This window comes from Podarcis filfolensis (genome assembly GCF_964270895.1).
Source record: "Podarcis filfolensis genome assembly, chromosome: 13".
NCBI lineage: Eukaryota > Metazoa > Chordata > Lepidosauria > Squamata > Lacertidae > Podarcis > Podarcis filfolensis.
The window spans coordinates 22611826-22637044 of NC_139615.1; the positions used below are offsets into that span (position 1 = coordinate 22611826).

Sequence of the window (25219 nt, forward strand, 5' to 3'; positions counted from 1 at the left end):
CAAGATAGCACAGCAAATGATACAGGCGGTTACCAAAAAATACAAGGGTTTATTAACAGACCATCATCAACTCAACATATGCCTGCATTTGGGCAAGCGCAGGGAAAGCAGCAGGGCCTTATCAGAACATGCCTCATTGTATCTCTACCACAGCACCACAGATTGGGTGGGGTACATTCATTAGATAAAGTCTGAAGAGGGCACCAAGGTTCTACCTTGACTCCAAGAGGGGTTCAGCAAAAACCCTTTCACAATCAGATGAATAGGATTAGTAGAAATCATCATCTCCTTTTTCCACTGATTGCTGATTCAGAATCTGCTGCTGCTTCCGGTACAACTCAGCCACCTGCAGCCAGAGAAATATTATGGAAAGCTGTCCATTTTCCATTGCCATTCACCATAGTAACCCTGCACACTGCTACCTAGTCCTTATCTACAGTTTCAATGGGTGGAATCCAACATAGCACTATGGAGAACATTCTGTCAGCCCAAGGATTTCTGTTTGTACAATGGAACATTCACCCTAATTCAGTTCTAGGGGGTTCTCCTAATTCTCTGGGGAGGACATGGGGCACATAGTGGGGAGGAGAGGGAGGAAGTCCTATTGTGCAAGCAGAATTCCTTGTGCTGAAGGAATGTGTTAGAATACTGCCCAGTGTTCCTAAACCTTTAGATCTCTGGAGGGAGCTGGTTCCTTAATGTCCTAAATTGTACAGTGGTACCTCGGGTTACAGACGTTTCAGGTTACAGACTCCGCTAACCCAGAAATAGTACCTCGGGTTAAGAACTTTGCTTCAGGATGAGAACAGAAATCGCGCAGCGGCAGCAGGAGGCCCCATTAGCTAAAGTGGTACCTCAGGTTATGAACAGTTTCAGGTTAAGTTCTTAACCCGAGGTACCACTGAATATGTTTCCAAAGAAAAACAAGGCCAATCTCTTGCATGTCACAGATCTGTCAAGAAAACCTGAAGATGATCCCTTCTCCCTCCTCACCCACTTCTTAGCCGGTCTATAGAAATTGAATACTAGAGTAGTAAAAGGAAGAGATGGCTCTGCACAGTCTGCAAACAGACAATGACTATTAGACCCATAGACTACAATCCCATACATATGTATCCTCCCATCACTGTACCTGAGTACTGGCAGTGGCTTCCTCTGGTTTCTTATCATCACGGATGCGTACGAATCTGGGAAAGCGGAGGGAGATGCCCTTTTCTTCATCAACCTGCAGTGGAAGGACTTGCTGGTCAGAAGTTTAATGCCTTATTTGTACAAGGCAGTTTCCCCCAAAATATGTTATCTGGAGTTCTAGCCAATTTCAGAACTTGGTGATTTGGACAGCAAGGGAAGAGAAACAGTATAGGATATGCCCTTCTTCTGCAATACAGTTTTTCCAATGCGATACTTATTTTAATTCTGAAGAGGCAAATTTTAGTGCCTAGATTACTTGAAGCACTGACTACTTTTTCCTTGTCCAGAACTAAGCCATGGTCTCTTGGGAGCAATCCAGACACTGCCTTTCTGCATATGCGGGCCTCTTTCTATCCATGTCTGCATGCATATGTATACACTGCAGAAGAAAAAAAGTCTGAGGAGGAACACATGAAATACACCAATAATACAGAACTGAAAAATTTGCTCAGACCAATTGCAACGTCTTTCTAAAAGTCAACATTATGACTGATCTGATATACTGAAGCACCAATAACAAGACATTTCACGAAACATTGAATAAATGTTTGCCAGTGTTAAGCCACTGGCCATAATAAACTTGCATGTTTTACAAAATTATAAAAACATGAAAAACTTTGGAAAACATTACACACTCCACAATACTGTGCAGTAGTATACAAACTATACCACAATTTTGGCAGCACATAATGATTTGAATGGATAAAATATAACTTGCCACAAATTACATAGTATGGTTACTAATAGGACAAATAGTACAACTTTGTAAATAGCTGCAAAATATTGTTCAACAGTAATTGTATGTTCTAAGCAGAAGAGCCCAGAGGAGTTTAAGTATGATGGATGTCAGGACATTCACTGAGCATGTGCCAGAAATAAGAATTTATGTGTGACTTTGGCATTGATGCTTCTAGAAACAGGGTGCTGAAGGTCTTTCAAGGTTGGCACACTTAAATATGAAGTAATCTTCCAAGAAACGTTACCTGTCTTTAAATTATTAAAGCCAAGTGATGAATTTCAGCCAGATCAAAGTGTAATCCAGCTTCTCTGCAAAATTTATTTTTTCTAACCTGCACCCATAGAAGCACATTAGTTGTTCATTTGATTATAAACACACGTAGCAATTAACAGTAAATTCTGCACCATATATATATATATTTAGAATGTTTTTCAAATAAAATGTGTTACATATTAACAATTGCTTCAAAATCCCATGAGGAATTCCTATTTAACACATAATCTCTGAAAAAAAGAGTATGTGGTCAAAATTAGTTAGCATTTGATTGTGTTTGGACAATAAAGTTTTGTGGTTTTTCACTAGCACGTTTTCAGTTTGGCACAATGCTTTACACCCAGTTGTCTTTTGATTCTCCAGTGACAAAACCTAAACAATGCCTTTATATAAAAGGTAAAAGGTACCCCTGCCCATACGGGCCAGTTGTGACCGACTCTAGGGTTGTGCGCTCATCTCACTTAAGAGGCTGGGAGCCGGTGCCGTCCAAAGACACTTCCGGGTCATGTGGCCAGCGTGATGAAGCTGCACTGGCGAGCCAGCACCAGCGCCGCACACGGAAACGCCGTTTACCTTCCCGCTATAAAGCGGTACCTATTTATCTACTTGCACTTAGGGGTGCTTTCGAACTGCTAGGTGGGCAGGAGCTGGGACCGAACGACAGGCGCTCACCCCGCCGCGGGGATTCGAACCGCCGACCATACGATCGGCAAGTCCTAGGCACTGAGGTTTTACCCACAGCGCCACCCGCGTCCCGCCTTTATATAGCATGCTGATTTAATGTTCTCAGAGAACTTTGCATTAAAAAGATTTCCTGAATAGTTACATCCTACTCATTACCCACTGTGTATCTAATCAGAATGATTAATGTGAACAAAAAATAGTTTCCTAACTCAAGGTATGTGTGTACTGCCCTTCATACAAATTTATTCCAGGGTGGGACAGTTCAGGAACAAAAAGCAGGTAAGTGAAGTATATGCATCTAAGCCTGTCCTACGGATAGTTTTGAGAGGTTTAGTGCAGAATTATCATACATACGATCTCTCACCAATGGCCCATCAATCACTCACCAAACCAGCTGCTGCTTTGTGGACTGGAGAAATGGATAAATCAGCACACCTCACCTCCCAGACATGCTGAGCCTCTAGCCAGTGGTCAGGCTCAGCTGTTCCACCCCAGCGGTAGTAGGGTCGTGGCTGTGGAATCACATAGTCCTGCAATATAGAGACTAGAATAAGTAGTATTTGTATGGACTAGTCCAGAGGAGTTTGCACAATCTTCCTCTGGGCTCTACTTATAGCTGAGGGTTGGGTGTCCACTAAGACTCTCTAGGCATAGGACCCAGAACACTGGCGTTTCTCCCCTATAAATCAAGAAATAGTTGACTAGGGCAGATCCAAGGAGGATGGGCTCCCTTCTTTGCCACTCCTAACTCCACATAAATAGAAATTCCTTGTAAAGCGATAAGGTGGGGGTGGGGGGAAAGAATATCTTCTGTATCCAAGCATGGAGGAACATACAGGAGGATAGTTTGTCAGAGCAGAAAAAAGCTCCTACCTTGAGAGAGGTGTGGAATTCTTCTAGGTCGTAATCTGTGAATCCACAGCCAATCTGAGAGTAGAGGGGAAACATGGCTGTTAGGGAAGTGTTGCCTTGCAGAGCTGGCAAACCCATGCACTGGACATGATGTGGGAAGTGCAAGACCCATTCAGTTTACTTCTCAGACTACTTTCATCTACCCTCCTGCCTTTTAACTTATAAAACGGCAACAAACAAAAGTACTTTTTAAAGTATCGGGCCAGGTGCACTTGATGCTACTGGTCACCACTAAGCCAAGTGTCCTTAACAGTTGGGTGATCCTGGGAATGCCTTACCTTGCAGATGCTCTGGAACTCCTCGCTATCCTCATCATAGCAAGCCAAGAGGAAACAACCATATACGCCTGCACGTTTGCCCTTGCCCAGATAGGCACCGATCACCACAAGGTCCAAGGTGTCGCCAACACCCTCCAGATAATCTTTCTTAAGCTGGTATGGAAAACAGAGTTACTAAGTGGAGCAACTTGTCTGTTCAGGCATATGGGCTGAACTTGTATCTTTGTCTGGAACTTTCAAATGATGCAAATTTTGATTCTGAATTTGAGGTATATAACGTTGCTTTTATGAATTTTTGCTTATAATATCATTGTCAGCATTCCATAAGGACATTTTATTCAAATGAAGAAGCAAGGAGGAAAATAAATAAGATGCCCTCCTCCCTCCAACAAGAGCACAGCCAATTTGGGGAAGGAAGGGGGCAGGATCTTCACTTCTGCCTCAGGTCAGTCGAGTTAAAGAAGACTTTCTTTTGCCAGGTGGCACTACAAGCTGGACTGCGATTCTGTTCTCACCTTCAGCCAGTTGTGAGATCTCTTTGCAATTTCGTATGTGGCATCCACTTCCAATGTTTTCACCATCAGCCCCTCGCATGAGTCTGAGGGAGACAAACCATCCTTATTATCCCAACCTCTATGGCACATTTATTTATCCTGCTCCTTTTGTTAAGGAGCTTTAAGCTGTCCACATGGTTCCCCCATTATCCTCACAATATTATAAAATAGGTTAGGCTGAAAGAGGGACATGCTCAAGGTCACTCAGTGAGCTTCATGTTAAGCACAGAATTAAACCTGGGTCTCCTACCCATGACTGCACACTGGCTCTCATTTTGGGGGGCTCACCAGGAGTCTAGAGCTTCTTATGTGAAATAATACAGTGGCAAGGAGAACAATGAGCCACCACTATCCCCACAATACCTTTGATGGAGCATTCGAGGAAGTCTGCTATCTCATCAGTGTTACTAGTGTCCATGGAGGTTGCAAACAGGAACTGGCCTTCAACTTCATTGAAGGAATCATGAAGCAAAGCCCGGCGCTCAGATAGGGGTTTCCGGACTAGAGACTGGAAAGATGCACAATTACACGTTTTGAAAGGCAGATACAGAACAGGGACTCCAGTGGGGTGAGGAAGGCCTAAAGCAGGGCATCAGGAAAACAAATGACTGAAAGCATCAAAGATCCAGGTAATACTGGCTACACTTACCTGTCCATTAAGGAAGAGCATGTCGAATGCATACACACAAACCTGCACTCGGATCTCTGTAGCCTCTACATCCTGGAGAATAAAGGTGCAGTCAGAGAAAAGGGGAAGTACAAATTTCCACAGGAAAATTTCTTTGAAATGTTTCTCCTTATTGGTTTTATTTTTCCTCACGTCTCTTGCACACCCCAACTTACAGATGCTAGAAGAGAAATCTTCTTTCCATATGCCGCACAATTTATTCATGGAAGGTACTCTTATTCCCGAAGCCATAACACCCACATGCAATACCCTCCTTCCCCAATCCAAACATAATCCACCTCATTATAACTATGGTATGCACCATACCCGATTAATATTTTTGTAAAACAATCCAGCAGAGGCCACTTACCTTGCGCTTGCGGGTGGTGAGTACCTGGAATGGCTGGATTTGTTTGGAATCAGGATCCCAGGCCACAGCTTCTGCATCCAAAATGCATGATTGCACAGTGCTCCTTTTTACCTGAACAAGGGAGTGGATTTAGCTTAGCTACCCTTTTGAGACCCAGTAGCTACAGAGATGACCCTGTGTTAGCAAGCCTCCACCACATTCTGTTCCCTCCTAGTTATGCACTCCCTTCACTCCATACTTCTAAATGTTGCTGCACCTTGGGGATACGGCTGACAATGTCGGGGTACTTTGTTGTGTTGTTCTCTTGGTTCCGGCTATAGACGTGCACTTCTCCATTCTCCAGGATGTGTATCTGTGAGAAAGGAAACAGTTGAGCTTGAGCTACAAATTGAAAAGGGATGCGGGTGGATTCCCCGTTTTGGCCTTACACCATGCATCCTTAGCATCCTTACCTGTGCTCGCTCCCCATCGTATTTGTATTCACAGGTGAAAGCTGCCTCTTCAAATCGCTTTAATATCTCCCCAATTCCCCTTGTTGGGTGAGCCAGCATGGGCTTCAGTGGAATCCCTGTGGGGAAAGTACACAAGCTGAGATTTGCAACAACAGTTTAATCAGCAAGTCATTGGAAGGGAAAGTGACAGAGATCCCTGTATGGAAAAGAACAGGATTCAGGAAACATATGATGGTAATGGAGAAGAAAGGGGCAAGGGAAGCTCAACATTTCCCCCCCTATTAATATAGCCTCAGCCCAGTATACCCGAAGGAGCGTCTCCACCCTCACTGTTCTGCCCAGACACTGAGGTCCAGCTCCGAGGGCCTTCTGGTGGTTCCCTCACTGAAAGATGTGAGGTTACAGGGAACCAGGCAGAGGGCCTTCTCGGTGATGGCACCCACCCTGTGGAACGCCCTCCCATCAGATGTCAAGGAAATAAACAATTATCTGACTTTTAGAAGACATCTGAAGGCAGCCCTATTTAGGGAAGCTTTTAATGTTTGATGTTTTATTCTGTTTTTAATCTGTTGGGAACCACCCAGAGTGGCTGGGGACACCCAGCTGGATGGGCGTGGTATAAGTAATAATTTTATTATTATTATTATTATTATTATTATTATTATTATTTCTTCCCAATTTAAGTATGGAGTTCACAACTTAAGAGATTCCAAAGCATGAAGTCATGCATGACAGAATCACTTCTTACTGTTGTTATAGACAACATCTGTGTTTTAAAATATACACCCACAACCAAGAGGATTAGAAACTGGTTTATTTTGTTTCTGTAAATGAAAGCATATGTTTTTTAGAAATTTTTGTTTTGTACTGGTTAACAGTTTTCAGAAGAAAACTGAGAGAAGGACAAAAAAATTCTAGGCAGAATCAGCAAAAAAGGTGGAGCTAGCCAGAACCCTGATCAGAGGCAGGACTAGAACTGAGAGGGACTTTCTCCCTTGTATTGCAGCTAATTTGAATAGCCCTGCATATTGGTGTGAGAGGGAGGACCAACCCATCAGAAGATTCCCTCTTCCTTGTAGGAGAATAAATAATTCTGGAAAAGAGGTAAACACTCTGCTGAAGGCAATACATTAAATTTCCTTCCACACACAAGACAAATGTTCTAGGTACCTGGTGTGATCTTGCAGTGATGAGGCAGACTCTCCACACCATGTTCCAGAAGGACAGGCACAATAGTATCATAATTTGGCAGCTCACTGAAAACAAAGTAAACCAGAATGACTTAAGATTTCTGCTAAGGCTTTGGTTCCAAGCCAAGGTCTTGCAAAAGAGTAGTACTGCTTGCAGCGCTAGGCTGCTGATTCAGAAGCCAGCACTACTCATGCAGCACTCCCTATGGCTATGTATGTCTTCCCTGGCATTTATTTGCTCTTGCAGAAAGTTCTATCAGGCTCCAGGTTGTAGGAAAGAAAGGCTAACGTGAGAAAAACGCACATTTTATTACTAATTTGATAATTTGCACTCCAATCTGATTACAATACAATAAGAGCAACCCTCTCCCCCTCCCTCCCCAGAACAAGGAGTGCATTTAGGCATTGGGTGGGGTAGGCTGAGTTTACACATAAAATGCAAACTAGCAGATTAACAGTGCCCACGATTACTATTTTACCACACATGGTTATTCTTATCATCCCAGAATGGATACACTTATTTATTTTAGTCTGGAAAGGCCCACATACACGTGGCTGAGAGCAAAAAGATCTGATATTCCCTGAGGTCCCATTGCTCTTTGAAACTTTAGCTAATTCAGTCTCTGAAGACAGAGAACTAGGGACAGATGAAAAACAATTGGGTCTGAACATTAAGCAGAATGTTACTTACCAGAAGGCCTGTTTAACAATCAATGCTCTCTCGTCCAACCAGTTTTTGCGCACTTCTGCAGACTTGCCCTTTGAAGCATCCAAAACTCCTGGGGGAAATTCTATAGAGGGAAGAAATATATCTATTCTTAGTGGCTCACATATAAACTGCTAAGGTCCCTGTAGCTGGGATGTGCCTTTTTGTTTATGATTTCACTATGAAAAATACAGAATCTGTTAAACACAGTTTTCAATTTTAATTCCTAACCCTTAAGCTTGCGAAATAACAAGGAAGTTTTTATACATAGACAGTATCTGGAAACAGATCAGGAAACAAAGGGAAGCTGAGCGTGCTTAAATATATTGCAAAGTTCCGTAGCATTCATGGCTACCACAGCCCAACTTTTTGTCTTTCTCCTATTCCTTCTCCTCCATGTCTCAAAGCTTCAAATTCCACATTCTTACAAAATCTCATCTTTGGAAATAAGATACCCATTTATTTGCATTTAATTCTGACCAATTGCAAAATACACAATACTCTTGTCCTGTGGATGGCACCAAATTCCCTACATGCAACATCCAAATGCTTGACATTGGACACTAACTATTCCCAGCTGCAACACAACACAGCTCCAACCCTCACTGCTGTACTGTATCCTGAACTCACTTTGTCCTGGAGGAGTGAGTGATGCTGCCTGGGCCAGAGCAGACAGGACAGACTGCTCTGCTAACCCAATCCTCAGTTTTCCTTCTAGTGACCTGTGATACAAGAAAAAAAAACCCAATTGTAACATTACAAGGCTGGAATTGAGGGCTCTAGGAGAACTCTAGGAGAACTCTGTGTGAATGGGTCTGTGTTTGTTGGAAGCAGGGATATTAGGAGTGGGGACTGAGAAATAGGGTGGTGTGTGGCAACAATAAACCAACGGGTAAGATAGGAGTGAGAGAAATAACTTACAGTATAGTTTTAGGGAACAGAATGTTACAGGGGTGCAGTATGGAGGTGCTAAAGTGAGGATATGAGAGGAGGCCCACTAGAGGAAGATATATCTCACTCACCGAGCAACGTAGCGAGCCTCTGAATAGCGGCAAGCAACAAACAAAGTCTTGATAACGTCAATCTTCTTGTTCATTGACTGAAAGGGGCACAAATGGGAGTTAATGTTGAGATGCATCTGGAGGGAAGGGCAACCTGGCACATACTTCAGGAACTCTTTTTAGTGTTATATAATGAAATACAGTGGAATCCCCATTCCTCTGCCATACATGAAGCATATATCTTGGTTGCTTCAGATATCATGTGAAGACATGTAATTTTGCCCAGCTTTCACTGACCTGAAAGAATGGACCCTGATGTTTCTGAATACCTGTGTTTAACTGCTCCTCTTTTTATAATGCTGTTTTACTGCTTTTAATTGTTTTTATGCTATTTTTGTATACTGCTTACAGATTTTTAAATATTAAGTAGCTTAGAAATGCTTTTAAATGAATGAATGACTGAAGATAGCAAGCTCACAAAAATTGTGTTCAAGTTAATGCTTTTACAACTCCCCTCCCAGATATTAGCTTATAGCTATGTTCCCTTGGGGACTCTGTAGCCTATCCTTTGTATGATTTGTAGTAAAAGAACAGCCCAATCTAAAAGTACAGAGAAAAACCCTCTGCTTTAGAATCCTTGTACTATTTGAGAGCCCTCGTACCACACATGTATACTCCTTTAGCACAGCATTATCTGTGCTTTCTTGGAAAATATCACATCAGATATGTTGTACCAAATGCACATTAGAGGAGAAACGCTTTGGTGGTGGTGAACTAGATTTGGATGGTGGGCCAGAATTATTATATCTCTCCACTGTGTAACACAAATTTGTTAGGTGGGAAGGATGGTCCACCTGTCAATCATCTGGTGTTATAACATCAGCTGATCTTTTTTGCCTGCAGTTTCAAATCCAACTGTGCAGGCAAGTGCACTGGTTGCAAAGCTCCTTTCGAAGTGTTTCACTGGTGGTCAGGTCTTGCAAAGCCTATTGCACAAACCATAGCAAACCTCCTTTGGCTAAGCCAGGTCTTTACATGCTCCACAGATGAGTGTGGCTTGACAAAAAGGGGCTAGCAGGCCAAATTAGACCCATGTGCTGGAGGTTCTAAGTCTCTGCTTTAGGCTTAACCTGACCTCAATCTTGCCCCTTCCCCAGATAACCCAATGCTTTCTCTTGACGCTTGTCCCTGACCATCCGTGCCCAATCATCCATTACTTACAGAGCTTCCTGTCATGCGCCCAATGGCCTGAAGTTTGCCAAAGACAGAAGCAGCATCAAGCTTGGGTGGGGCAAACATGGTACCCTGTGTAGTGCGGCTACTCTCAGCAACCAAACCCAGGTCTCCCTTTTCTGCTGCTTCTGCCTTGATCTGGTCCAAATTACGACCTACAGAAGGAAGGAAGGACCACAATGATCATGAACACCATGGTCTAGCTCAATCGCCAATTTCTTATGAATTCCTGACAGTCTCGTTATTTAGATAAGGACAGAGGCAGCCATTACTACATTGGTGCTGAATGCCTGGAGATTAGCAGTAACTGTAACTGGGCAAACTCACCTGTGGCCTGAGCCAAAGCTTTCATGAGGATGGTTTTACCAATGCCCAACTCTAGGCCCTCATATGCTGGGCCTAACCGGTTGAGACAGAGGTAGACACAGGGCAGCAAGTCCTCTGGAGACAGAGCAATCACAGAGCGGAAAAGATTGCTCAGGGTCTCTATAATTTTCAACCTGGCAACATAGATCAGAAGCGTGTTAGAACAGCTTGTGGTCAGATAAAATGCTAGCCCCATTCATTCCATGAATTCTAGAAAGTGACCTTACCGGGCGGATTCCTCCTCAATCTTCTCAAAGGTACGAGCTACTGCCAGGTATGGTACCCTGTCAGAGGAATGAGGACATGACACTGGTTCAGAGCCATGTAGCTAAATAAGGACCAGGCAACAGAGTCAGTTGCTGCTTTCTTGTACCTTTTACATTGCCTGGCAAGGGCTGTGGTCATAGAATGTGAGTATTAAAAAGCCTTAAGTCATACCAAAAAGTCCATCCACCTTCTGCATTGACTGAAACAAGTAAACCAAGATACACCATAGAAGAAAGCCACTTTCTCCCTCCAACCAAAGCAAAGCACCCCAACATGGAGCGACAAACCAATGACAAGAGTGCTTTTTTGGACCGTTTAGAATCTGACCTCAGGGCAGGAATTAGATTAGATGATCAATGCAGTAATTTTAAGCACTATGATTCTATGGTCAAGCATGAATGTGGCTAACATGAAACAGATAATCCAAACGGGATGGCTAATCTTTAGCCTTCCTGATGTTGCTGGCCTGCCATCTTCCCTGACTATAGGCCATGCTGCCTGGAGTTGATGGGAGTTGGGAGTCCAACAACATCTGGGGGTCACAGGTTAGCCACTTGTTATCTATGCTCTCTGGTTCTTGGATTATAAGGGGTGTATGAAGGTAGACTATGGAAACAAGGGTTGAGACTAACAGCCTTCTGTTCCACAAAAAAGGCCCCCACTCCAACAGAACTTACCTCTGGCCAGGGCCCCAACAAGCATCGTTTACAGGATGATAATTTCCCTTCATTGGGTTGTAATTTGTAGGCTCAAGTGTAAGAGATGGCTTGGCAGAACTATAAAAGTGGGAAGTAGGCATGCAGTTTGACTGTGATCGTCATGTATGTGTTCAGGCAACTTAGCAAATAAGTCCACAACGGTTTCAAACTATTAACCTTTTTCTCTTAAAATAAATTAGTTCACCTGCACATGCATAATCCACTGTTACTTTGTTTACAATAATTCTCCATCTCCTGATGCTAATTTTTGGCTCAGCACAAGCAAGTGGTTATTTATAGACCTCTCCTAAAGATAGACTGATAGGATCCAAAATGGTTCAAAGTTGGTCATCTTATTTAGACAAACTAGCACTGACAAGAGCTGAAACTTTCTAGCATTACTCAATACACATTAGTTAGAAGAAGATAAAAATAATATAGTCAAAACCATTTTAGACCCCACATGTGACTAGACTACTTGAGGGTGTGGAATTCAATGGCACCTTGAGAAATATTAGTAACCTCAACTCTTCCCACAAAGCCAGCCAAGACCTAGATCAACACATATTATTTCCCCAGGCATTCTTTACCCAGTCTGGGATTGGAGTTACTAGCTTTTTCTTATAATCAGTACTAAGCTAATCAAAGCTCTAGGGATAGCCTTCACAAATGTGAGAAGGAACAGAGAAGACAACTAAGTTAAATTAGCAACTCATCAAGTGAATTATGGGGCCAATAATGACCACAACCAGTGCTTTTTTTTCAGGGAGTACTCAAGGGTACACATTACTGGCACCTCTCTCTTTTTTTTGTTAAAAAGTGACACTTACTTTAACAGCTTCATGGCGAGTACCAGTACCTATTTTTCTAGGGGGGGAAAGCACTGACCACAACCATCAATTCAAGTGTCTCCTTGGACAAGGAGATTCTCAAAGTATGCCTAGTTTATGCAGGAGAGAAGATGGGTAAGAATGAAGGGTGATTGTGGTGGGATTCCTTACTTGGGAATGAGCAGAAACATAGACCAATTCTTCTATACAAACAGTGAAAGAGAAAGTTCAAAGTTTGTCAAGGCACTGCCTGCCAGCCCTAACTTCTTATCACCATCATTACTGTTGTTAGAAATAACAAACATAACATGTACAATTGTGGGGCTCCCAGACAGTCCAAAACAGAAATATTTGAATTTATTGTCATCTATGGTGGTTTTTTTCTGTGGACAAAACACTTTACAGTCTCTCTTACTGTGCTGCTACCATTACCTTTGGTTTTCCCTCCAATCAACTCTCCCAAGTGAGCAAAAACTAGCTTGCTTCCATACAGAGTGGCTGGCAATTGTATGAATTCCTGCATGCTACTCTAGAGTCCTAACCTGGTGGTAACACAAAAGAAATATAGTGCCTCAAATGGCACTGATCACTTGCCAGTCAGCTTTGCTATTGGATTCATGGCCATTAAGGCTCTTTGGTGCAGGCATGATTCCTCCTATCACCGGCACTTCTTTTTTCTCTGTCTTCATAGAGGCTTTCCGAGGGGCTATAAGGCAGAAATGAGACAAAAGTGGCAGTTTCCCTCCATAGGCAGAACAACTATTTTGGAGTACTGATGAATCTATGAGAATTACCACAAACTTGGGAGGTACTGGGACCAAGTCTAAGACTTTGGAAGCATTCTGCAGTAGGCCAGACTCTTAGCCCCTTCTTGGACTATCAACAGTGAGATTTCAGAATCACTTCTTATTTTTCCTTTTCCTTTTTTATTCTATTAAATTTGTCAGTTGCTTTATCTTGCCTAGGGCAATCCAAAGCAACTTCCAATCAAACAAATAGACAATAAACCCCACATAGATACATTGAAACCAAGATGAAAGAGGAATACATTAAAAACATCCCACTCACTTCTAAAAGACCACAAATAGTTAAAAGTCAAAAAGGCCTGGTTATAAAGGGAAGTTTTTGCCTGGTACCTAAAGATATATAATAATAGGGCCAGGTGAGCCTCACTGGATAGAGCATTCCACAAATGAGGAGCCACTGCAGAAAATGCCAGTTCTTGTGTTGCTGACCTCTGGACTTCTTGCAGAGGAGGCAAATGAAGAATGGCCTCAGATGAAGTGTGCAGGGTCTGGGTTGGTTCATATGGGGAGAGGCGGACCTTGAGGTATTGTGGTCCTGAGTAGGCCCAGAAGCTAATAGCAGCTAGTGCAGTCGAACCAGGATTGGTGTTATATGCTCAAGCCATCTTGCCCCAGTGAGCAACCTGGCCACTGAATTCTGCACCAGCTGAAGTTTCCAAACAGTCTTCAGAGGGAGACCCACAAACCTCCTGGCATCTGTTATCTCCGTGTTATGCAGCACAGTACTGGTGTAGAAGGTATTCTTTCTTCCACACAGTTCTTTGCCAATCCCTTTCAAATTTCCTTTCACAACCATTCTGACTAATTGTTTTTTTAAAAAAATCCTATATTTTCAAGCATCCAAAACTCTCATAACATAGTGGATTCTAAATGGGGCCATGGATACATTCCCACACAACGTTCTCAGTGGGGATCTAATAGAAGTACTATCATTTGAGCATGAATATTTGCATCTACCATATGCTCACCAAAAAAATTAGAGATGGGCACGCTGGATGGCTTAGGGGGTGCTGGTGTTGTCTCTTCCTCTGCATCTTGCTCAATTTTTACCTGCACCACTTCTGAATCATCATCTTTCATTTCTTCTGTCTTGATGGACCCCTCATCTGGCTCCCGTTTTTTGCCTACACAAGAAGGATACATTCCCACACAACATTCTCAGTGGGGATCTAATAGAAGTACTATCATTTGAGCATGAATATTTGCATCTACCATATGCTCACCAAAAAAATTAGAGATGGGCACGCTGGATGGCTTAGGGGGTGCTGGTGTTGTCTCTTCCTCTGCATCTTGCTCAATTTTTACCTGCACCACTTCTGAATCATCATCTTTCATTTCTTCTGTCTTGATGGACTCCTCATCTGGCTCCCGTTTTTTGCCTACACAAGAAGGAGAAGACAAGGTCTAACAGAATTCAAAGAAGGTTCAGTCTGGATATCTGGATATCATCTTGTACCTTTCTTCAGCCTTGCAACCAGGCATCAGAAAGTACTCACCCTCTCCATCCTCATTATCTCCTTTCCATCTTTTGGTACAATGTTCCTGCTGGATGCTATCATGGTTAATGACTTCTTCCTCTGCTTTACGTTTAGGGAGCTGCTTGCGTGCTGAAGGCAGAGATAAGTCTTGCTGATGGACAAATTGGCACTACAATTTTCTTAACAATTAAGATAATTTCTTGTTGGTACAAACTAAAGTAAGAGTTAGTTGTCACCTCACTAGCCCCTCAGCCAAACTGAGATATGAAACCTAGGAGCCAAATGTCACCTTAAACCTAGGTTATGGGTGCAACAATGGAATGTCACATTCACAGACATTAATGATGTTCAGGTCCTATGGGTTCTGTCTCTGCACTTGTCTAGCCATAATACCACACACTGATGTGTTAGCCTGAGGGAATTTTCCCAAAGGGGTTAAGATGGTAGGCTGCTGAAAGGGAAGTGAAATGTTTTAAGGGAAGCCTTAGAGAACACCATGTTGGAAGCCTTAGTTCCAGTTTTTCTTTGCCTGCATTCACTATTTGAAAATTCTTTGCATTTTTCTAGGATTGCTATGATTGAAAACTACTTCCCCAGGCTCTGGAATCTAATGAATCCCCTGTGTGTATCTCAAACTGCAAGTTGTACTTCTGTTCAGAGCCAGATTTCTCCAGGTAAGAGGAAACAGCCTGGTGATAAAGCTATTCTATTACTTTAAAGTGTGCAAGAAACTTTTCAACACATTTGTGATTTCAACCTGTTCTGCTGCATCAGAAAAACTATTTTATTGCAAGTTGTGGGTCCATCCATCCTTGCCATCTTAATTTTTCAAATGTGCAACACAGGGGAAATTAGGGAATTTAAATATGTGATGTGCATGTATGTAACAGTCTTTCCAAGCAGCTAAAAGAACTAGAAGTGGCACTGATCAATAAGCCCATATTCTAAACAGTGCATGCTTACTTAGAACTAAACCTCTCTAACTTCAAAGAAACTTACTTACTTATGTGTTTAAAGAATAATTTCAAAACAAATGCCACTAAAGAAGTCTTATAGCAGAGAGGTGAAAGTTGTAAGATAAGAGCCAGGTTCCATTATACTATCATGTACAGAAGAAGAAAAAACCTAAGATTTTATGGATGCTCTTGATGACCAAATGGCTGGGTACCTACCTGTTCTGCGCCGGGGAATGTAGGTGGGTGAGGGCGAATTAGAGGTAGCTGGGCTGGTGCTTTGTGAGGTGCTCTGCGCAGGAATCTTTTGCTCAGGAACACAGTCAGAAACCTAAAAAGGCAGAACTGCACAGTAAAAAGGTGTCGGCAGAAGAAACAACTCCAAATAAAAGTGTTGCATTCTTGGGGCTGGGCAGGACAAGAAAACTACCTGAGAATCAATTTAATGTTGAAATGAAAAAGGCACTACAAAGGATGAGGTTTTGAGGGTAAAAGGGGGACGTAGCAGTCTTTATAAATAGTGATGAACCAGGGCACCCTAAATACACTAAGTTGCTGGAAACTGAAATTACACCCAAAAGACCAGGGCTGCAAGACCTGAACTACAGTTTTCAGAGATGGATTTATTTCTGCATGAATAGTTATTCGAAGATCAGGGCATGTCAGAAAGGGGGCCTACCTGCTTGTTATTATCTGACTCTGTATCCTTTTGTTTTGGTTTCCCAGAATCCTCTTCACTTTTAATAACGGAGGTGGTTTTTTGGGCTGCAGTATTCACTGGGGAATTTGCATGGTGTGTTGTACCATTTACCTGTGGTTCAGAATCTACAAGTTTCCTGAAAAGAGACAGAATGCTTAGCAACAGAACAACTGGACTTATTATTATTAACCTCAACTTTCCTCCAAAGACCTCAAGTTGGCAAACATAGTCTTCCTCAATCATTTTATACTCACAACAGCCCTATAAGGTAGGTTAGGCTGAGAGATAATTACTGGCCCAAATTCATGAAGTGACATTTATGGATGAATGGGCACCTGAATTTGGATCTCTACAGTCCTAATCCAAAACTCTAACCTCTATACCATACAGGCTCTCCCATGTATGCACAAGCCCATCATCCATCCCTAATGTGGACTCTTTGAGCTGGATTCATTTCAAAATCTATTCTAGTTTATGTGCCATCAGCAAAGAGCAGGAGCAAATGTTCTAGTAGAGAGGTTTAGGTAGCAATTACACTTCAGGCACATTGTGAAGAGGTAAAAAGAATTGATGGTGTGGCAAGAATTTACTTCTACACCACTTGTTCGTTACCCACGTGAGGAGACAGCTTTTAAATAAAACACAGAACCAAGAGAATTACAGCAAGATTCAGCAGATCCAGTTAGGGACTTGGAGTTTATTAGATACTATTGCAAAAGGACTAACTTAATGTGGCTATTCTAGTCAAACCACCACTTAAGAAGGTCTGCCATGAGAAGAATTAAAACAAGGGTTTTATAGGCACAGCACACAGAGTCATAAAACACCTAAGCATTCTCAAAACATAAACATGCTTCTACATACATCAAGAAAGGTTACACAACAAGTAAAACATATATGGTTCTATATATTCACCCCCGCAATCACCTTGAGATACCCCAAGAGTGTCCTGGCTATTTGGTCTCAAATGTTGCAGTTCTATCACCATTTCCTTGGCAACCAGGCCTTCAGAAGGGTTGTTTACATTCCAGTTCCTATCTCACTTCCCTTGTCCCTGGGACATTTCAGGAAGCTTCAAGGAGATATTTGGATTTACACTCTGATGTTAACTAGAACAACATAACAATTTGTGCCACTTTCAAGGTTAGATAGGTTTTCTTGTTTATGGCCTAGAGAGCACAGGGGTTATAAAATATAGGCACACAGGAACCACACATAAAAACTATTCAGTGATGCATTCTATCTTTCTAAACATTAGATGTCATTAATATTTGAAACATAATTAAATCAAAATGTACACCCTGGATCTCTGATTCTTATATCAATGTCAAGGAACTTGTACATAAAAAGTGAAAAAGCAAACAGTAAGTAAAAGATCAAACGAACTTGTTTATGTTAATAGTTACATTAAATCCTGACACTAAAACACCTGTGAAGTCTCTCTTTTCATATTTTCCTGTTTTGTTTCATGCTACTTGGACTACACTTGTCTCCTCAGAATTAAGCCCTATGGATGGGCAAGAGTTTATTGGATTGCAGCTTTCTCCTAACCGATTCTAACTGCTTTGGAATGCTCTTGTCCATCACATGATACAGTTCCTTACCAACCTTCTAAGAGGGTCAACTGTTTTCAGTGTTGGAATGATAAATGCTCCCACTCTATAATAATATAACACAACCCATGACATAATTGTAACGAAAATTAAAATAGCAAACCAATAAAAATATATTTCATATTTAAACAGATAATGACCATATTGGATTGCTGAACAGTATTTTTGGTTTTCCTTTAAATTTCATTTTTAGCTTCAACAAGAAATCTGTTATCCTAAAAAGTGGGATATAAATGTAATAACAGTAATTAAAGCTTCTTTGCTTCTGAGAGAGAAACGTGGTAGAATTGAAAAGTGCTGCTTGGAAGTATAAAATTGTTTTACATTAACACTGTTCCTAATTTGTACTTCTTCACGTGTATTTATCTAATATCATTAAATGCATTTTAAATATTTTGAGAAAATACAGTGGTACCTTGGTTCTCAAATGCCGAAAACCCGGCTGTCGACTATTGTTTCCAGGGCACCTGCACCAATCAGAAGCTGTGCCTTAGTTTTCAAACATTTCAGAAGTCAAATGGACTTCCAGAATAGATTAAGTTTGTGAGAAACAAGCCATAATGATGTTTGTGGATGCGGAGAAGGCCTTTGACAATATAGCATGGGACTTTATGTTGAGAAACTTGGAATATATGGAGGTTGGTAAAGAATTCTTTAATGGAATAAAGGCAATTTATACAGAACAAAAAGCCAAATTGATTATAAACAATGTAGTCACAGAAGAAATAAAGATATTAAAAGGAACAAGACAGGGATGCCCACTATTATTTATAATGGTGCTAGAAGTCCTTTTAAATTCGATTAGACAAAATAAAAAAATAAAAGGAGTGACAATTGGCCAAAATGAATATAAGATCAAAGCGTTTGCAGACGATTTGGTAATAACGATAGAAGAGCCAACAAGTACAGCAAAAGAAGTATTGGAGGAAATTGAACAGTTTGGAGGAGTGGCAGGTTTTAGACTAAACAAGAAGAAAACGAAAATGATTGCGAAGAATATGGATCAAAGTGTAATTGAAATAATGCAACAGCAAACAGAGATAGAGGTGGTTAAAAAGGTGAAATATCTAGGAATATGAGAAACTCCCAAACATATAGATCTATACAAGAATAACTATGAAGCAGTATAGAATGGAATAAGAAAGAACTTGGAGGTGTGGGGAAGAATGAAACTGGCATTTTGGGGCAGGATTTCTACAATTAAGATGAATGTGCTGCCAAATATGTTATTTCTATTCCAGACTATCCCCATAATTAAGGGGAATAGGATTTTTAAAGAGTGGCAAAGAGCGATTTCAAGATATATTTGGCAGGGCAAAAAGCCAAGAATTCAATTTAAGTTATTAACAGATATGAGAGAAAGAGGAGGCTTTGCCCTGCCTGATTTGAAATTATATTATGAGGCTTTTTTTTTTTTTTTAGTTTGCCTTTGCTGGTTGAAAGATTGGATAAAACTAGAAAATAAGGAATTGCTAGAGGGGTTTGACAACAGATTTGGATGGCATGCGTATTTATGGTATGAGAAAAAGAAAATCCATAAAGGTTTTGAGAACCACATCTTCCGAGGTCCTCTAATTGAAGTATGGGATAGGTATAAAAACCTATTAGAACCTAGAGTACCACACTGGTTATCTCCTTTAGAAGTCATGAGTGTAAAGAAAATTAATATGAGAGACAATTGGATCACATATGGTCAATTGTTATTTAAAGAAGGAGGAAAATGGAAAATGAAACCATATGAACAGGTTAAAGAACATGTATATGATTGGTTGCATTATTTTCAAATAAATGAAATGTTTAGGAAAGATATTAAAGAAAGTGGTTATGCTGACAAGGATTCTAAATTTCAGACTGAAATAATAGATAATGATTTTAAAATTTTATCCAAAATGTATAAGTTGTTGCTAGAATGGAATTTGAAGGATGAGGAAGTCAAGTCGGTTATGATACACTGGGCCAGAGACTTTGGCTATAATATACAATTTGAGGATTGGGAAAAACTATGGAAAGAAAATTTAAAATTTACAGCATGTATGACGTTAAAAGAAAACATTATGAAAATGTTTTATAGATGGTATATAACACCGGTAAAATTAGCGAAAATGTATAAGACATGTAACAAGTGTTGGGAATGTAAAGATAAAGAAGGCTCTTTTTACCATATGTGGTGGGAATGTAAGAAAGTGAAAGGCTTCTGGGAAAGGATATATAATGAATTGAAGAAGATTCTAAAATATACATATATAAAGAAACCAGAGGTCTTTCTGTTAGGAATATTAGGAAATGAGATAAAGAGAAAGGATTGTAAATTTTTCCAATATGCAGTGACAGCGGCAAGAGTGTTACTGGCCCAGAAATGGAAACAACAGGAAATACCGACGGTGGAAGAATGGAGAATGAAGCTGTTAGACTATGCTGAGTTGGATAAATTGACTGGGAAGATTAGATATTTAAGAGACCAAAAGTTCATTGAGGACTGGGGGAAATTTGTGGAATATCTGGAAAGTATAAGTGAGGGACAGATAATGCTAGAGGGATTTAAAGAAGCACTGTGAAAAATTGAGAAGTATTGTTTAAAGGAAATAGAAAAGAAAGATATAAATAATGACAATATAAATCTAAGGAATGCGTAACTTAAATAATGACCATGGATGATTTACGGAAAAGCTGAAGGAAGTCCAGAAAAGAAATAATTTGTGAAAAATTGGATGTGAAATTAGTATGTGTTTTTGTTTTTGTTATAAACTAATAAAAATTATTTCAAAAAAAAAAAAGGAATAGATTAAGTTTGGCGCTTTTGTTTTTGCTATTTATTTTGCATTTTTGTTTTTGAGGCTTTTTCAGTTCACTTGTTTTTGTGACTGTGTGGAACCCAGTTCAACTACTGATGGATTGTGTGACTGCGGAAATGGATAAAAGCCCCCCATCCAAACAATGACTATCATCAGTGCAGGTAAGAAAAAAAGTAATTTCTATTTTTATCATCTACAATACTGTCTTATTTATTTTATAGTACAGTATATTGATTGTTGCTTTCATTTTATGGATCAATGGTCTCGTTAGATAGTAAAATTCATGTTAAATTCCTGTTTTAGAGGTAGTTTTTAAAAGTCTGGAACGGATTGATCCGTTTTGTATTACTTTCTATGGGAAAGCGCGCCTTGGCTCTCACTTAAAAGCACTGGTCTTCAGCAGATTTTATTGTGCATGTGTGGAATCTGGTATTCTGTGAAAATTTTGCATCCTGAGAGTTTCAAACTGCATTAAAAAGGGGGAGTAGTGTACAGTTTTGTCCATATACCAGTGCATACCCCAATGTAACTTACCTTTTGGGGGCAGGCTCCTCTTCCAGATGATTCTTTGCTGCTTCTTTTCCAGGCTTTGTTTGTGCCAGGGGTTGGAAGAATGATCTGCCGAGATACAAATAAATATGGTTATGTCTGTTATCTTCCTCTACTCCTGGCGGCAGAGTTCAGCCACTTCTTTCAACAACAGGACTGAGGTTATCAGTACTATTGGCTGTTCGAAAAGCCAATAGCTTCCCCCAATACTCAAGAGAGTTACATATTATTACACGGGTATCTTAGGCAGAAATAGTATGCATGATGATACATGGCAAGTCAGTGGTGGTGGCGTGGTTAGAGTGGCAGACTAGGAACTAGGAGAGCAGGGTTCAAGTCCTCCCATGCAGTCATGAAGCTTGCTAAGTGACCTTGGGCCAACTGGTCTCTCTCAGTCTGACCTACCGCACAGGGTTGTTGTGAGGATAAAAATAGGGAGGATAGCCATGCACACAGTACTGGTGGGTTGGAACCCACTAGTGGATTGTGGCCTGATCCAAGGTGGGTCGCTACAGGAAAACTACCACCGTGCAAATGTATGGTAAAAGATTAAGAAATGGGTCCCCAAATGCATGTCTGGGTTAAAGTGGGTACTGGGTCTGAAAAGGCTGACAATACCTGCTCTAAAGAACGATCACACTGTTCAGCCCAGCAAAAAATATTTGACAAGCAAACATTTCCCCAAGTTGCCAATTTCTATGTTTGAACATTGGGGGGGGGGGAGTTCTCCTCATTCCCACATTCCAAGGTGATGCTTACCTTATAGTGCTTTGCATTGTGCAGCTTTGGATAAGGGTAGTACTGAACCTGCTGTCAGAATAACAACTCGGCTGGCCTCTTCCACAAAGCAAAGAGAGCACAAGTGGGGTTCATGGAACAGGTTGTTAGATTCTATCCTCTCATGGGCTATAGCTGATAAAAATGAAAAGAGGAAGCAGATGAACAAACAAGTCATGCATTAGTTGGAGCCTGAGCTACTCCCAGAAGTATGGCAAGACCTCATCTGGGTTGATTTTAAAGTTCAGACAAATAAAATATAAATATTAATCCATCTCAAGATGCAGTACTTTATATTTTTCATGATCTTGCTTTAAGTGTTGATATCCATTCCAAGTCATTCATTGTGATATGACAATTAGAAATGAATATATATATATATATATATATATATATATATGGGAGCATGCTACGGAGTATACGCGACACCTCAAACATTCACACATACATACTTGTACTGTGGAGGAAACCCAAAAGCGTAGTATGAATAGCTAGTCTTATGAGACACAGCTGTCTGGTTCACAAGACACAAGTGTCTCCACAGTTACAGTTACAGCTCCAGTTCCCTCCTAGGATGCACCAAACTTTGTCAGCTGAGAGACAGTGCTGTGAGCCTCCACAACCCTTTCACTAGGTACAAAAAAAGAGAGGATGGAGTTGGCGAGGGACTGACAAAGGCACCTTAGGAAAAAGAAGGAGAACACTTCCTGTAGGGTCACTTGGCCCCAGTAGTCCCTGAGACTAAAATGAATTTAAATAGGAAAGGGGGGGGGGAAATGCAGCTAACTTGTGCACCCTTCTACATGTAATCATACATGTATATAGTGAACTGATCAAGAATGACTACTGTACTAGCTAATGATTTTATATCCCCCCTCACTAACATGGATTAGAACTGTTTTACTCAACTGTGCATAAAACACCCCAACTACAATTTTGTATGTGTGTGTGTGCAGTCCTCCTGTAAATCCCTCGTAGTACTATGTGCCACAGGACAGGATAGAAGGGGATGGCAGCTGCTGAAGATATGTGAAATTGATAAGGCTTTCTTTTTAAAAAAAGAAATTATGTTGAAACACTTTCTGTGGCACTACACAGCCAAGAGTATGTAACCTAAGAAAAGGAAAGATCTGTGAAGCAAAAGGGACAGTGGAGAAGCTACATTATCTGGTGCCATGTCTTTTTCAGGGTCCAGAGGAACATCCTTGTGCTTCAGCTGCATAGCAGAGAAATGCTAGACCTCTTAAGATTAATCGACTTACAAAAAACACAGTAGGCAAAATTCCTTGCAGCTGCTACATATGTTGTCTGATAGAAAGCAGGGACAGGGTCCCTGTGCCTTTAAAAGTTGGGGAAAAGGAGAAACTTCAGCAGGAGAGGCTTTCCGCTCTTTCCTAACTTTTGAAAGCGCAGGAACCTCAGTACCCAAACAGGCGTCCATGGTGACGCTCACGTGCCCCACAGTTTTATCTAGTTTCTCGTGTCCTGCCACATTTTAAATGACCAAGAAACAGAACTCCGGATGTGGCAGGATTTGTTTCTTTCACCAGGAACAGGCTGGTTGGCACAATAGTATCTCTGCCTGCGCCCCTTAATTTTGTATGAACAAACGTCGCCACACCTTCTGTTGAAAAAAGGTGTGCGGGGGGGAGAGGGAGGGGAGAGACAGAAAAACGCCGCCCTCATAACGGCGAATGAGACAAACAACGAACGAATAAACCGTTTTTCGTTTAAAGAACCCCATCCACTGAGAGGAGCAGAGGAGATGAAAGGTATAGGCCGCCCCCCTCAGCAGCCACCTCCAACGGAGGAGGGAGGGAGCCAAAGAGAATAATACCCGACGCCCTCTTGGGTCCCTGGGAAGAAGAGTAAGAAGAAAAAAGGGGCAGGTGAGGGAGCGCCTCCTTGGAGAACTGGGGTGGGGGGAGGGGTTGCCACATTCCCGCCATTCCCCCCCTCGCGAAAGGGGGAGCCCACTCTCTGTCTCGCGCTGGCCAGTGAATTCCCGCCAAAACTTTACCCCGCACCTCCCCCCTCGTTGCGAAGGTTCCTTCAACGGCCTGCACGCGACAGTTACCTGCACGAACCTCTGCAACGTCGATATCGCTGTCTGTCTGTCTCTCTCTGCCGCTTTGCAAACCTTTCTATTTTTTTTCGCGCGAAAATCCAACTCTGACAGGCGGAGCTACGTCACACACTCGACAACCCTCAGCACGCTGGGAAACGTAGTTTTCTGGTGGTGGTGTGGTGGGGAATCACTCTTCCCCCGTTTCCATCCTTCATTCCGTGGGCATGCTGGGAAATGAAGTCCGATCTGAGGCAGCCAAAGCGCTTTGTACTACTCGTGGTCGGGCGGCGGCATCCTAGAAAATGGATTTATTATTTTTTTTAGATCGCATTCCACTTTTTGATGTCCTGCACTCAGAACTGCTTAGTGAAGTGCGTGCTGGGAAATGTAGTCCATGTTTGTGAGTTTGGGCAAGTGCTGCTGCGGTTAGTGAAGGCACAATTAAATGATTTTATTCCAGTTTTCAGTACTCTTTTTATAGGACTGTGGCAGTTGCTCCTCTTATTGGGAGAAAACAGACACTACTGATTTGAAGGTGTGTTAGAACATTCGGTATTAATGTAAAATAGTGGCATATAACCATGTTAACACTTTAGATCCAAACCAAATCCACTGTTTTTCTGCTCAATCTTAAAACTGAGAAGGCTTAAGATCTTCTGATCCTGGAAACCTTTATTCCCAGTGTATTTTTCTTCAGACATTTTACCAACAATATGAAAACAGAAACACAAAATGGTTCAAAACTCTAGCCTAGCCACTAATGTGCAAATAGTCCTGCCTCGCAACGTGCCTTTTAACTTAGATCAGCCCATCCTTACCTTTTGGGGCCAGGGGGCATCTTTGAAAATCTAAAAAAAAACTGTTGTGGAAGCCACAAAATATCCATTCCACTGAAGAATAGTTGATGGTGCTTGGAAACTGCAATTGGTGCAGAATGCAGCAGCAAGAATGTGGGAGCTCAGATATATTCCACATGTTCTGTACTGGTTACATTGGCTGCCTATTTGCTTCCATGTGCAATTCTATTTGCTGGCTTTGGCCTTTAAAGCACTAATGGTTTGCAACTGTGCTA

General features: G+C 41.4%; 1 protein-coding gene across 11 annotated transcripts; it reads right to left on the reverse strand.

The window, feature by feature from the left end:
- Nucleotides 1–29: 29 nt before the first annotated feature.
- Nucleotides 30–24999, reverse strand: LIG1 (DNA ligase 1). Of its 11 annotated transcripts, XM_083582185.1 has the most exons (29): nucleotides 24966–24999; nucleotides 24157–24442; nucleotides 22062–22214; nucleotides 21288–21371; nucleotides 16328–16484; nucleotides 15868–15979; nucleotides 14714–14824; nucleotides 14441–14596; nucleotides 14186–14341; nucleotides 13006–13117; nucleotides 11561–11659; nucleotides 10844–10900; nucleotides 10578–10750; nucleotides 10239–10405; nucleotides 9039–9115; nucleotides 8647–8738; nucleotides 8002–8101; nucleotides 7291–7376; nucleotides 6121–6236; nucleotides 5925–6020; nucleotides 5669–5779; nucleotides 5281–5352; nucleotides 4995–5139; nucleotides 4593–4675; nucleotides 4078–4230; nucleotides 3761–3814; nucleotides 3274–3417; nucleotides 1133–1225; nucleotides 30–346 (listed from the first exon to the last, which is right to left on the reverse strand). In XM_083582185.1, exons 3-29 carry the CDS (start codon nucleotides 22076–22078, stop codon nucleotides 269–271), a joined length of 2901 nt encoding a protein of 966 aa, XP_083438311.1. In that variant the 5' UTR covers nucleotides 22079–22214; nucleotides 24157–24442; nucleotides 24966–24999; the 3' UTR covers nucleotides 30–268. The 11 variants fall into 11 exon arrangements, with proteins under 11 accessions (XP_083438311.1, XP_083438314.1, XP_083438315.1 ...); XM_083582188.1 differs by lacking the exons at nucleotides 24157–24442; nucleotides 24966–24999 and adding an exon at nucleotides 23917–24099; XM_083582189.1 differs by lacking the exons at nucleotides 24157–24442; nucleotides 24966–24999 and adding an exon at nucleotides 23342–24061.
- Nucleotides 25000–25219: the final 220 nt, after the last annotated feature.